This window comes from Adiantum capillus-veneris, chromosome 30 (genome assembly GCF_014529385.1).
Source record: "Adiantum capillus-veneris isolate H3 chromosome 30, ASM1452938v2, whole genome shotgun sequence".
In the NCBI taxonomy this organism is placed as follows: Eukaryota; Viridiplantae; Streptophyta; class Polypodiopsida; order Polypodiales; family Pteridaceae; genus Adiantum; species Adiantum capillus-veneris.
This window is the reverse complement of record NC_140960.1, coordinates 43796126-43808753: the sequence shown is the minus strand read 5'-3', so window position 1 is coordinate 43808753 and position 12628 is coordinate 43796126. Positions and strand designations below refer to the sequence as shown.

At 39.9% G+C, this 12628-nt stretch overlaps 1 protein-coding gene across 1 annotated transcript; it reads right to left on the bottom strand.

Annotated features, from left to right (window-relative positions):
- Positions 1 to 8206: 8206 nt before the first annotated feature.
- Positions 8207 to 9194, bottom strand: LOC147417867 (uncharacterized). The gene is made up of 2 exons (XM_086506961.1): positions 8539 to 9194; positions 8207 to 8432 (listed from the first exon to the last, which is right to left on the bottom strand). The coding sequence occupies exon 1, from the start codon at positions 9141 to 9143 to the stop codon at positions 8571 to 8573; it is 573 nt and encodes a 190-aa protein (XP_086363087.1). The 5' UTR covers positions 9144 to 9194; the 3' UTR covers positions 8207 to 8432; positions 8539 to 8570.
- Between the last annotated feature and the right edge of the window lie 3434 nt (positions 9195 to 12628).

The window sequence follows — 12628 nt, the reverse complement described above, 5'->3', positions numbered from 1 at the left end:
TGGACTATCAGCTCTTCTTCTGCAGCTTCAGGATGAAGGAAAGGACGTTGACTGGGAGGCCTTACCTTGATCACTCTCGACGTATGGTATATTTTCATTTGTCTATGTTGATGTATAGCTACTTAGGTTTTGGATCATATATACACATACACGATAGTTGTTATATTTATGGTTATGTCCGTTTTGATTCTGATTCTATTTAAGGTTATGGTTATGATTTTAAAAATTGATTATGCGTAAGTTTTGATTATATTTATTTTTATGTTAGTTTTGATTATGGTTATGTTTAAGGTTATGGTTCTGGTTTCAAAATTTGATTATGGTTTCAAACTTTGACTATGATTATGGTTTTAAGTTACGGTTATGTTTTTAAAATTTGGTTATGGTTATGGTTTTAAGCTATAGTTATGCCTTTTGAATTCGTTTATGGTTATGGTTTCAAAATTTGGTTTAAGGTTATGTTTATGGTTTCAAAATTCAGTTATGGTTATGGTTTGAAGTTATGGTAATGGTTTTAGAATTTGGTTATTGTTATGGTTTTAGAATTCGGTTCTGGTTATGGTTTCAAAATTCGGTTATGGTTATGGTTATGGTTTTAGAATTTGGTTAGAAATATGGTTTGAGGTTATGGTTATGTTTTCGAATTTGGTCAAAAATATGGTTTGAGTTTATGGTTATGGTTTCAAAATTCAACTACGGTTATGCTTTGCGATTTACACAATGGTTATGGTTTGCAAGTATTGATATGGTTATGTTTTGTGGATCTCATCATAGGCATTTACAAGAGAGGGAAGCATGGAAGCAAGCTCATGGAGGCAGAAGGGCACCCCCAGTTCCTCGACAACTTGCACGTTTCCCAAATCTCATTACTGCAGAGTGGATCCATGAGAGAATGATCAAAGCAGAGGCACAAGGAGAGGACATCACGGAAAAAAAATGGGAGTATGCACGAGGTTACATGCCAAAGGTATAGTATTCATATGTTTAAACCATACTTCCTAGTCTTTTCTTGATTTTGTCTTTGTGATTGATTGTGTGTTTTTTCTATTTTATAGTGCATTTCCTTTAACTCTATGTGGTCAAAGGGTCAACACTTTCGTACATGCCACATTGATAAGCATCGAACCACCATGGATTGTGGTGTCATGGGAAAATTTGACACAAATGGTGATGAAGCCAGGTACTATGGGACTATTGAAAGGATACTAAAGGTTGATTTTAGAACCTTTCATTCCTTCATCTTTGAGTGCAAGAGGTTTACAAATGTTTCTAGATGACACGAGAATGATCTTTTCATGGCGGACTCTAGTGTGTATCACACGAGGAGGTATGAAAACTTAGTTTTCCACTCAATTGTGAGCAAGTGAGTGTAAACCTTGTTTACCCTTATTTGTAACATAATACCAACGTCACTCACTTTGAGCTTTTCTTTTATAGCTCATCTATATCCCATCAATCCATCAACTAAAACTTTTGTTTGTAGTTCCTGTAACACCTCTAGGAAGAACCATTTTTGCAATTAATGAAGTGGAGACCGTCTTCAACCCTCTCCCACCTATTACTTTGGATGAGGGTGAGACAAGGGGAGAGAGAGAGATTGATGATTCAATTCCCAGCACCACCAATCTCAGTGAGGATGATTACCATGATGACAGTGATGAGATGAAAGAGACGAGTTCGAAGATGATGAAGCCTGATATTCACAAATGAAAATTCAATCTTTCTCTTTATTGATCTAGGAGGCATGGGTTTAGATTTAGATCAAGCTACTTATAGAGATATTTTGAAGGATGACCTATAAACATTTTGTATAATTTATTCCATGAATTTTTTTTGTCGTGTCACCCATTCATTGCTCTCTCTCTCTCTCTCTCTCTCTCTCTCTCTCTCTCTCTCTCTCTAATTTTGTCAAGCATGATAATTTATGTTAATCAAGTGGGTGTAATTAATTTAAAGATAAAATATTTATCATTTTTTGGTACAGTTTCTCATGAAAAATAACGAATGCGTGCTTTGTAATTAATTGTTTAGAAAAATAGAACGAAGTACACAATTGCATATTTTGGCTTTAAATCATTGTGTGATAATACTAGAGGCAATGAACGACGGTTATAACCCCTCTCCCTTTCTAACAACCACCTTCACACATTTTTTTTCGTTGTTGTTCTAAAGAGTTATGGGTGCAAGTAGCATTTTGTCTTGTGCGCAATGTGAGAATGCTTGCACTATTGATAACTTCTCTGAAGAAGCACTCTTTAATTGTGCTCCTTGCTCAACACCTCTACATAGCAAGAAAGCAGCTTGCTGTCACCACTATGTAAAGCCTTTCATAATATACAATGAATACATGGATGAAGTTGCTCGGGTAAAATGCATGCGCGGTATTTAGGGGAAGAGTGCGAGCATCTTCTATACACAATGCATGGTATTCAGAGGAAGAGTGCGAGCCTCTTCTATTTTATACACAATGCGTGTTTTATTTGTGGCCCAACATTTGTGATAGAGCGGTCACATGCCTTGTGCAACCTAATTTATCCAAAATCAGCATTGTGTCATGTTTTAATATCATTTTTTCTTTTTTGTTAAATCTAAAATCATATTTCTTTTCTAAAAATCACAAGCAAAATAGAGGGAAATACCCAAATCTAAATGATTTAACGCCAAAGTGATGGTCGATAAAAACCACGGCAGTACTTGCAAGAATAATCGCGGTAATAAATATGATAATGCTCATGGTAATATTTAAATCATAGAAAAATGTCCCCCACCCCCCTCTCTCTTCTTTGGCCAATGCATTTTGGAATACCTCTACACAAACCACGGTAAAAGGTCACGATAAACGTTTTCAAATTTTCATAGTGCCCATAGCATGATTTGAGGATCTTACCAAGGGAATCCATTGGTGGTCTCTACTTTCTTGAGTACAAGTAAATCACCTTATGTGATGATTAGTGCATACACAACAAAAAGATATTGTGGTTTTATGAATCTTCAAGGGAAATTTACAAAAGTTTGGCCAAGGGTGATTTCGCTTTTCACTTTTGTGAAGGACCTCTTCACAAAGGTTGAACTTTGTGAAAATCTTGAAAGTTCATGTGAAAAGGGGTTTGAGAGCAAGTATTGAACTTATTGCCCTTGATGGCCTTGGTGAAAAAATGTCGGCTTTGTAGATAGTGGCAAACCAAGCTTGTTAGCCGGTTGGATGGTCATCGGGTGGGAAGACCCCCCTCTTTTTGCGTGGTCGGACGATGCAAGCGATGTTTGATGGGGTACACGATCTAGAAGCATGAAAGACAATGGGAAACGATCTGTTTACATGGCAAGAAGCAAAAAAGGGGCGATAGCAGTCGATCAATTTGTCCAGACCCGACTTGCCCATCAAATGCAGCTAATCGTCAATTTTCAAATCTGCTCGTGCTCCCTCCTTTCCAAAGTTAGGCATGTGAGGTTTGAGCCCAAGACCCACATGCCAATGTGTTATATTTGTTGTTCTAACCACTTGACCCACCAACTCACATTGTGAGAGATCTCCAAAACGTACAAAAATAAATCTTGATTTGCAAGAGGTCACACACATATATACACCTAAACTTGGAGGTGGATTAGAAGGGGGTAATCCTCTTAGTTTTCAGAGGTTAGATTATAGAGCTTTAGCAGAAAGGAATCAAAGCATACACCCATGCAATTGGAAAGAGGCTTTCAAAAATTAATAACAAAGATGATGCAAAAACCATGCTAATCACCTCTAGTTAAAACTATGGAGGGTAATGGTTTGTTGGACTTCAGTAAGAACGTGCCCACACATAGAAAATTAGGAGATTGATGAGCAATCTAGATGCCAAATGCAAAGAAGTACGAATCAACCAAGGTAAGTAAAGAGAGAGCTCACTTGGTCTGGCATAGAGATATTAAGATTCCCAAGATGATTAATAGGTGCTAATCATCACCAAAGCTCTAATACCATGTGATAGGTTAAGAAGGATAACACAATTCATGGGTGAAAGAGGGCATAGTTATGCTTCAATTCATCATAGAAATGAGTACAAGAGGGCCTCTTATATAGGCATAGGCTAGAGATTCTTGCTTGCATCACAGATGAGGTGTAAGAGGGCTCCAAGATCGGTCCAAAAGAGGATAAAAAAGTGGAGAATCCGTATGCACCTTTTACGGGGTTGTTTTACCCTCCTTTTTGGCCTCATATGCACTTGGAAAGATGATAAAAATGTCCATGGGTCATGTATACCATACATGGGCATCATTTGGGATGTGTACGTGGTCATGGAGAGCTAGGGAAAGGCTCCATAAGCTAGAATAAGGTAGGCTTACCCCAACATTGTGGCATGATTTTTTGAAGACCCTTTCGTGGGATCTATGGTGCAAAGAGACCCTACATGCATCTTATGGTGCTTCTTGAGGTGGATGAAGCACTAAAAAGTGATGCGCAATGTTGCTCCTTAGATTTGAACCTAGCAAGCCCCACCTATGCCTTGTGAGATGACCACCACCATGCTTGTGTGTGCATCTTGATCTTTATGGGAATTGAGACTACTACATCTAGACATAGACCTCCCTCTTCCTCATGGTCCTTTTTACTTTTGACTCCATGTGATGACCATATGTGTCTGAGTTTTCTTGTTGTAGATCCCATCATGGGGTCGTCATTTAAGGCTCCATGTCCTTTAGTCTCAGGTGTGTATACATAACGAAAAATAGTACTCATGCAAAAAAAAAAATTCAATTTATTGGCCATGATTCTCATGGTTAAACCAATGAAACAACTAGGGGCCAAAATCTAAGGTTTATTCTGTTGGTTTCACAAAAATGCCCAACTTTTAGCCTTAAAAATTGAGATCACATGAAGTTACAACCGCAATTTTGAGTTGAACGAGAAAATTTATACTACAAACCGAGATATGTGAACACCATTTTATAGTGGTAAGCACAATGATTTGGTGTTGTGATATGCTTGGGATGCGAGTCATAGGCTTAGGATGCGAGTCACGACACCTACAGAAAACACACCCAAAGGTCATGATATATATTTGTTAAAAATTATATACTTGTTCTTCATTACTCATTACTTTTGAATCTTTCTTGAAATTTGTGCCTTGAAGATGGTGTTTAAACATGGAAGTATAGACAGAATCATTATAAATCATACCACATAACTCTCCCTTTTTAGGTCACATTTCAATTAAGCTTGGAAACAGTGGATGACATGTGGTAAGTTGGCAATCAAAATTCCATCCTCTTTATACAGTACTAGTCAAGTAGAGAGTATAATGATGCATAGATTCATTGGCAAGGGCTTGTTAATTTGGATTCTTTATAAGATCTTTAAGTAGATGCATATGAGCCGACCCCATAGTGTAATAAGAGGGGTGTCCTTTTGAGCCTATGCAAAGAAAGTAAAAATTGTCACATGATATTTTAATCATTGTTCTAATAGGAGATTAGTTGCTAAGAGGTGTACCTCCAAAAATGTAAATGTACCACATGAGTTCAAAATAAGGGCATCTTAATTGGGAGATTTTTTAACAATTTATCTGATTATATCTATAAAAGTAAGGGGCATTTAAATTGGAAAATTTTTTAACAATTTATTTGATTATATCTACAAAAATACGGGGCATTTAAATTGAGAGATTTGTTAAAAATCTATTTTCACTACATTTATAAAAAAGGATTTAATTTTTTTTCCAAAAATTTCTTAAGAAAAAGGGATCATTTTATTACATCATAGCTTGTAAGTTGAGGGTTTTTTTGAACGACCGATGAACCCATGTTATAAAGATGATGTTTTGGAGGTGAACCCCTCAAGCTTAGGTCCCTATACTTATTCTTGATCCTTGCATCAATGACTTGTCTATCAGAGTCCTAAATATGCTTGATTACCATATAGCATGCCATGGCATAATCAAGCACGAAACCGCTCTTCTATTATAAGATGCTTTTGAGAGCACTATCACGTCCCACCAAAATTGCATGCATCCAGTCTTAGTAAGCATTTTGATATGCGGGGACATAATCCGTCGCAAAATCCAAGCATTATGGACACCACTTGTTTATCCTTGTGGCCCATTCCTCCCTTTCATATGTACATCAATCAATCGTTCTTTATCAAGTGGCTTAAGATTGCAAATGAAGTAAGTAGATGGAAGCTAGAAGGTTACTAATTTTCTTTCACCAACTAATTATCAATTTACATGACCGTTTCATCTCAAAATTGCTTAAGAAAGTCCATGCTTAGACCGTCTTGTAAAGGAGTTTTGGATATTCTTCAACCATTGAAAATTTATTTTTTGATAATAACTTTTGTGTGCTAGACTGTCTATAAAGAGAAGTCCTTTTTCAATAGCATTCCTTTGAGACTCTTTGCAATCCATCCCATCCTCTTGTCACCCCAAAAGTTCATAATTTCTCTGCATATGCATGAGCAAGAGGCCACAAAATTGCAAGAGCTCTCCTCCGCAATGTGGACAAGTTAAAAAAAAAGATTGTCAGTGACTTGGTTCCATGCTTTTCTCAACTTGTTAAAAGAGCACCCTCGACCACGGTTTCCACGCCTCTTCATGTAGTATCTTGTAATAAACATGGACAGACTGTGTGTCTCAAAAATTCGAAGGCCCTTGATGGTTACATCTTGAAAGCATGTGGCATCAAGAATGAGTTGGCATTGCTCCTGGTCCTACTTGTGAGGCCCTTGGTCTTAGGATGTAGCATAGTTATGATGTCAATGAAGCAGCTATGCCAAAATCAACATAGTTACAATCAGTGTATAAAGAAAATCGGAGTCCAATGAATTTCAAGTTTGCCGTTATTTTCTTCGGTTAGGAAAAATGTATTTTTCTAGCCTTGGTTACAAAAGGCCTTGCATTGGCTAGGTTCCTCACCTTAGGAATAGCCTAAGTTGCATATTAGACAAATAATTGATGCGCGTGTGACCATGCATGAGGCACAATTATTTCAAAAACTAACCAATAACTATGCATCACACGACCACTACCTAGATATGGACAACAAGCGACCCAGTATGTCGTGTTGTGGATGCTTTCTTCATCTTCTTGATCACCAAACCTTGGTTCCCCTACAACGCCGTAAAATTATTTTTTGTAAAGGATCTACTTTTTTGACGTAGTTCGCCTCTATGACAAGTATAGCTTCAAATGAACGAGCTCCGTCATGGTGGTGGTGATGCAAAAGTTTTCCTTCTTAATATATCCTCAATGAATTTATTGAACAACTCAAAAGCATTAATGTCATACATAAAAATCAAGACAAATTCGTTCAAAATTTTGGTACTATGTGTGTTAGTGCATGCTAAAGAGGGATTTCAACCTTGGGCATTTGCAAGACTTGGACAACAATTGATTGGCGAAAGGCCATCCCACCATCTTCTGTGTCCGAAGTAACGGTGCATATTGAGCTTTTGCCTATTTTGGTAGGCCTCTTGTTAGCGGGTTATTACTTACCACTTTGGCCTTTAAATTGATATATTTTACTTGGTAAGCCTAATGAGGTTTTTTCCTTTTACTTAAACTTAGAGGTGGCCGCTTGGCATGATCTGGGCCATTGCCATGGATCCAAATCGCACGGCTAGGAGCCTTAGACTTGCTACCCAGTGATGTCAAATAAAGAGTACTGTTGTCGCACAATCATTGATGGTTGTGTCACCACCATACAAAACATCACCACCATACAAACAGGATGGAATACTATCGCAAGCACCCTAGGATAGATGATGATACTATCGCAAGCACCCTAGGATAGATGATGACACCTTGCACATTCTTTTATATTATCGTCGGAAGCAAACAACAAGCCAAGGCTCTAATTGGCTTTCCATCACACTTAGTGGGGGCTACTCTCTCTCAAAAAAACCACAACATTGCATTGTGTACAGAATATCGATAAAACAACAAAAGGAGAGATTTTCATATCAATTAAACTTCAAATCAACACTCTCAAGAACCACATCTTAAATTTCATCTCACCAGTTATGTTAACCGTAGTGGGGTCAGAATAAATTTAGAAGTAAATTTAATTGAATTATTATTGCAATAGATCCACAAAATCACCACTAAGGTTAAATCAAGACTTTCAATAGACACGTCTCTCTCTCTCTCTCTCTCTCTCTCTCTCTCTCTCTCTCTCTCTCTCACACACACACACACACACACACACAAAATTGACAGCTTAAACCAGAGGTTGGAAAATATGCGCCTTTGAATTAATACGAAAAAAATATTTCGGGGTACAACGAATTATAGCCTAGTATACGGCTACTCAATCCAAAAGTGAACTCTCGGACGGAATAAATAAATTGAATTTGGGGTACAACCCAATATATATTAAGGTTAAGGTTAGCCCTTCTATCCACTCTCAGGGTCTCTTGCTCCTGCAATATATGGGATTTATCCAAAATTGGTTCCCTGCAAAAAAAACAGGAAATAAAAAGCTGAATCAGTTTTGAGAGAGAGAGAGAGAGAGAGAGAGAGAGAGAGAGAGAGAGAGAAACCAAAGCGGACAACTCCTTACTTTTGTGCTCCACCATCCTTGATTACACATATTTAGTAGCCTCCAGTGGGAGGAGGCGGCGGAGCTTGGAACACTGGGGGCGGCGGAGGTGGAGGAGGAGGTGGTGGTGGCGCGGCGAAGACAGGAGGGGGAGGTGATCCATACGAGGGAGCTGGAGGTGTAGGAGCGACGAAGACTGGTGGAGGAGGAGGAGGAGGAGGTGGTGGCGGGGGCGGGGCCACGAAGACAGGCGGTGGGGGTGGGGGAGGGGGAGGAGGAGGAGGTGGGGGTGGGGCGGCGAAGACGGGGGGAGGCGGGGCTGGGGTGGGGTATGTGGGGGTTGGCGGGGCTACGAACACGGGTGGCGGAGGGGGAGGGGGAGGTGGAGGTGGAGGTGGGGGAGGAGGGGGTGGCGGAGGAGGAGGAGGGGGAGGGGGAGGCGCCACGTACTTGGGCTTGTGAGGGATATACTTGGGATGCCCCGGCGGGCAAGGGGCTTCTCCGCCAGACGGATAGGGTGACTCTTCTTCTCCCAGCTTCCTTGCTCCTGCTACTCCACCATGACTGAGCAGCAAGAAGGCCACCAGCGCTGCCCACAGCAGGTACAGCCGAGAGCTCCCCATCATCTTGTCTCCTTCTCTTGTTGCAGCACGTACAATATTACTGTGGCCCAGGCGCTGGCCCCCTCCTTATAAAGGCCCCGCCCTTCCTCTATCTTTGGCGCCCCCTTTTGACCTCTGCTGAGCTTTTTTGCGCAGTATTTTTAGCTTCTTTTCTCGATGCGTGCGCCTCTCTCTCCTCTCTCTCTGCTCACATGCCCCCTATTTTTGGCGCACTTTCCTCCGTTTTAGTCAAACGCCCGCCTCCTTTTAGGAGGACCGCCTTAAGGCGTCAGAAGTCAAACTAGAACTGCCCTAAAGTCAACTTTTCCAGCAGCGTGTGAAATTTTACAAAGGTGAAAATTACCAAAGTACCCCGTGTATTTTGTGGTAACTCTCAAAATACCCCTCACATTTTAAGAATTAAAAAACATACTTAAGACATCTTCCAGCAACCATCATTGCAAAAAAAAAAAAGCATAATAACTTTGGATGGATTGCTCCACAAAGTCTATCCTTTTTGAAATAATAGAGGTAGTGCTCGGAAAAATTACGTCCACTTTGAAATCCCAAAATGCCGGTTGAGAGGAAGAGGAAAAGCGAAAAATATCCATCTAGATATTGCAGAAAATAGCATTGAAATAGTAGAAATGGACTCATATTTTTAAAATTCCGGCTTGAAAACTCCATAAAAAGGGATAATGTATGTTTGCAAAAACGATTTTCTCCGCACACTATTAATAGAGGTCTATGTTCAAGTGTCTTGGACAAAAATTTCACCTATAAGCTAGCAAGTAGGGGGACCAATTAGATAAAATTTGAAAAACAAAGGAAACCTTTGTTGATGCGATCAGGTGTCACGCGAGGGGAGGCAGGCGAGGGAGGGACACCAGATGTCAAGTGCTGGGTAAAATTAGAAAAACAAATGGAATCTTTGTTGATGAGGCCATGCATCACACAAGGCGAGGACAGACGAGGGAGGGACGCCAGGTGTCGAGTGACGGCAAGGAACGCGCACATGGGATGTAGCGAGAGTGTGCAGGAGCTACGTTTTGTGGACGTTTTCTATACTATATGGGTTGCTTCCATGACAAGCTGTCGTGGACGATGGGTTGGGTACGGGTATCATCCTGGATCTTCTCCATCAATTTGTTCGAGCTCGACCCTCCACTCCCTTTTAGAGACTGACAGAACTTCGTACCAAGGTTCACTTCTAAGGTTGAAAGTAAGAGATTCGGAGGAATCTCTTGAATGATTGAATAAAATCAAGGAGGAGTCAGTATATACATGCCTGGACGATTCTAAAGCTGGGGCAATTAAATACAATCCTGGAAGATACTTTGCTTAATGAGAGAGTAAAGGGTAGGCAAATGAAAAGAAGGAAAGGGGGGGATGAGGCGGAGCTTTCAAATGGCAGAAGCAACACGGAGCATGGCGGATGCAAAGCTAGCTAGAGGCACCTGAGGGAGCACGATGATGCGAGGTCGTGGGAATTAGCGCTATCCAAAGCAGGCCAGGGGGGCAGTGGGCAAAGCCGCAAGCTCGTTTTTTTTAAATTCTTGTGCAGGGCTTACAAGACATGGAAGCCACCGCAAGCTCCTAGCTTAGATGGGACAACTTGTGCAATGAGAGTTTGTAGGCCATATCACCAACTCGCTTGAGTATCCTAAAAGGCCCACAATACTTTGGAGATAATTTAAGTGTTGGCTTAGTCTGGAGATTTTTTAAATGCTATGGCACAAACAAAAATACCTCTTCCTCTTTCGTGAAGGTAACTTGCTGACAAGACATGGAAGCCACCGCAAGCTCCTAGCTTAGATGGGACAACTTGTGCAATGAGAGTTTGTAGGCCATATCACCAACTCGCTTGAGTATCCTAAAAGGCCCACAATACTTTGGAGATAATTTAGGTGTTGGCCCAGTTTGGAGATTTTCTAAATGCTATGGCACAAACAAAAATACCTCTTCCTCTTTCGTGAAGGTAACTTGCTGACGTTTCTCATCAGCATAATTTTTTATACCAATCATGTGCTTGCCAAACATTTTGACGAACTAGTCTCAACATTTCCATGTGGTCTTGGAGAAAATCCTTGACCTGTTGAAGTTTCTCAATTGCCAACCCCACCGTAACCGGCAACCTAGGTTGAAAACTATGCATAAGCATGAAAGGATAAAACCCGTTGTCACATGCTTAGCATTATTGTAAGCAAATCCGAGGATGGTGAGACAATATTCCCAATCTAATTGCTTTTTGCTAACGTATGCTCGTAGCATATTCTCTAGCACTTGGTTAACACGTTCAATCTGAACATCCGTTTTAGAATGATGTGTAATATTGAGGTTGAGTTGTGTGTCCAATCGTTTCAACACAACCCTCCAGAAATGACTGTTAAACTTGGATCACGATTACTCATGTGATATTACTTGGCAACCCATACAGCCTATAGAGATTATCAACAAATAACTTAGCTAACTTTGGAGTTTTAATTGTGGACTTGGTTGGAGTACACTTACAAAGTTTATTCAACCGATCTATGACCACCCATACCTAGTCATGACCTCGTAAAGTGGTTGGTAAATCGACAATGATATCCATAGAGACATTCTCATTTACCATTAGTAATCTCCAATGGATGCAAGAGACCTCCTACTTTCAGGCGCTCCTCTTTATTTACTTGACATTTCTGGTAATGCACAACATAGTCTTGAACATAGCCTTGTAAATCTAAACGTAGTATGTTGATTATAGAGCAGTAACTAGGATTACTATCAAGAACAAATTTCCCGTACTGTGTGTAGAAGATCTGTTTGATAAGCTACAAGGCTCTACCTACTTCAATAGGATTGACCTTAAAAGTGACTATCATCAAATAAGGATAGTGAATGAAGATGTTGTAAAGACCGCTTTTCGCACAACCTTTGGTCTTTATGAATATCTTGTCATGCCTTTTGGCTTGACAAATGCTCCAACCACATTCAACCACTTAATGGAGAATATTTTAGACCCCACCACAAATTTACTGGTCTTTGATGATATCATCATCTACTCCAATTCTCTCAAGGAGCATAAGCAACATCTCCAGGTAATCTTTCAAGCTTTGAGGAAGAATAAACTTTTCATTAATCAAAAGAATAGTGAATTTTTCCTTCAAGAGATTCAATACTTAGGTCACATTATCTTTCAAGATGGTATCCGTATGGATCGAACAATAATGTCATAAAATCTAATATCTAACTATCCCAAATGATTTTCTCATATTGAACTGATCATTTAATGTGGAAAAATGAATGCAAACAAGAGGTAAAATATAGATATGTGCTTTTAGATATATCTCAGCATGGGACCAAAAGCGAGAGAAGGCTACCTCTCATTAAGGGTCCAAAAGGGAGATGATCTACCAAAGAGCAATAAGCAAGTAATGGAGCTTAAAAGACCTTAGGGTTAGCTTCATTAAAGACCTCCAAAGGTTAGTGTTAAAAGTTCTTAGACCTAGGACCTTTAGGTACTTTAG

Excerpts from the sequence above, each read along its gene's own strand:
- LOC147417867 (XM_086506961.1), bottom strand. The coding sequence starts at position 9,143 with ATGATGGGGAGCTCTCGGCTGTACCTGCTGTGGGCAGCGCTGGTGGCC.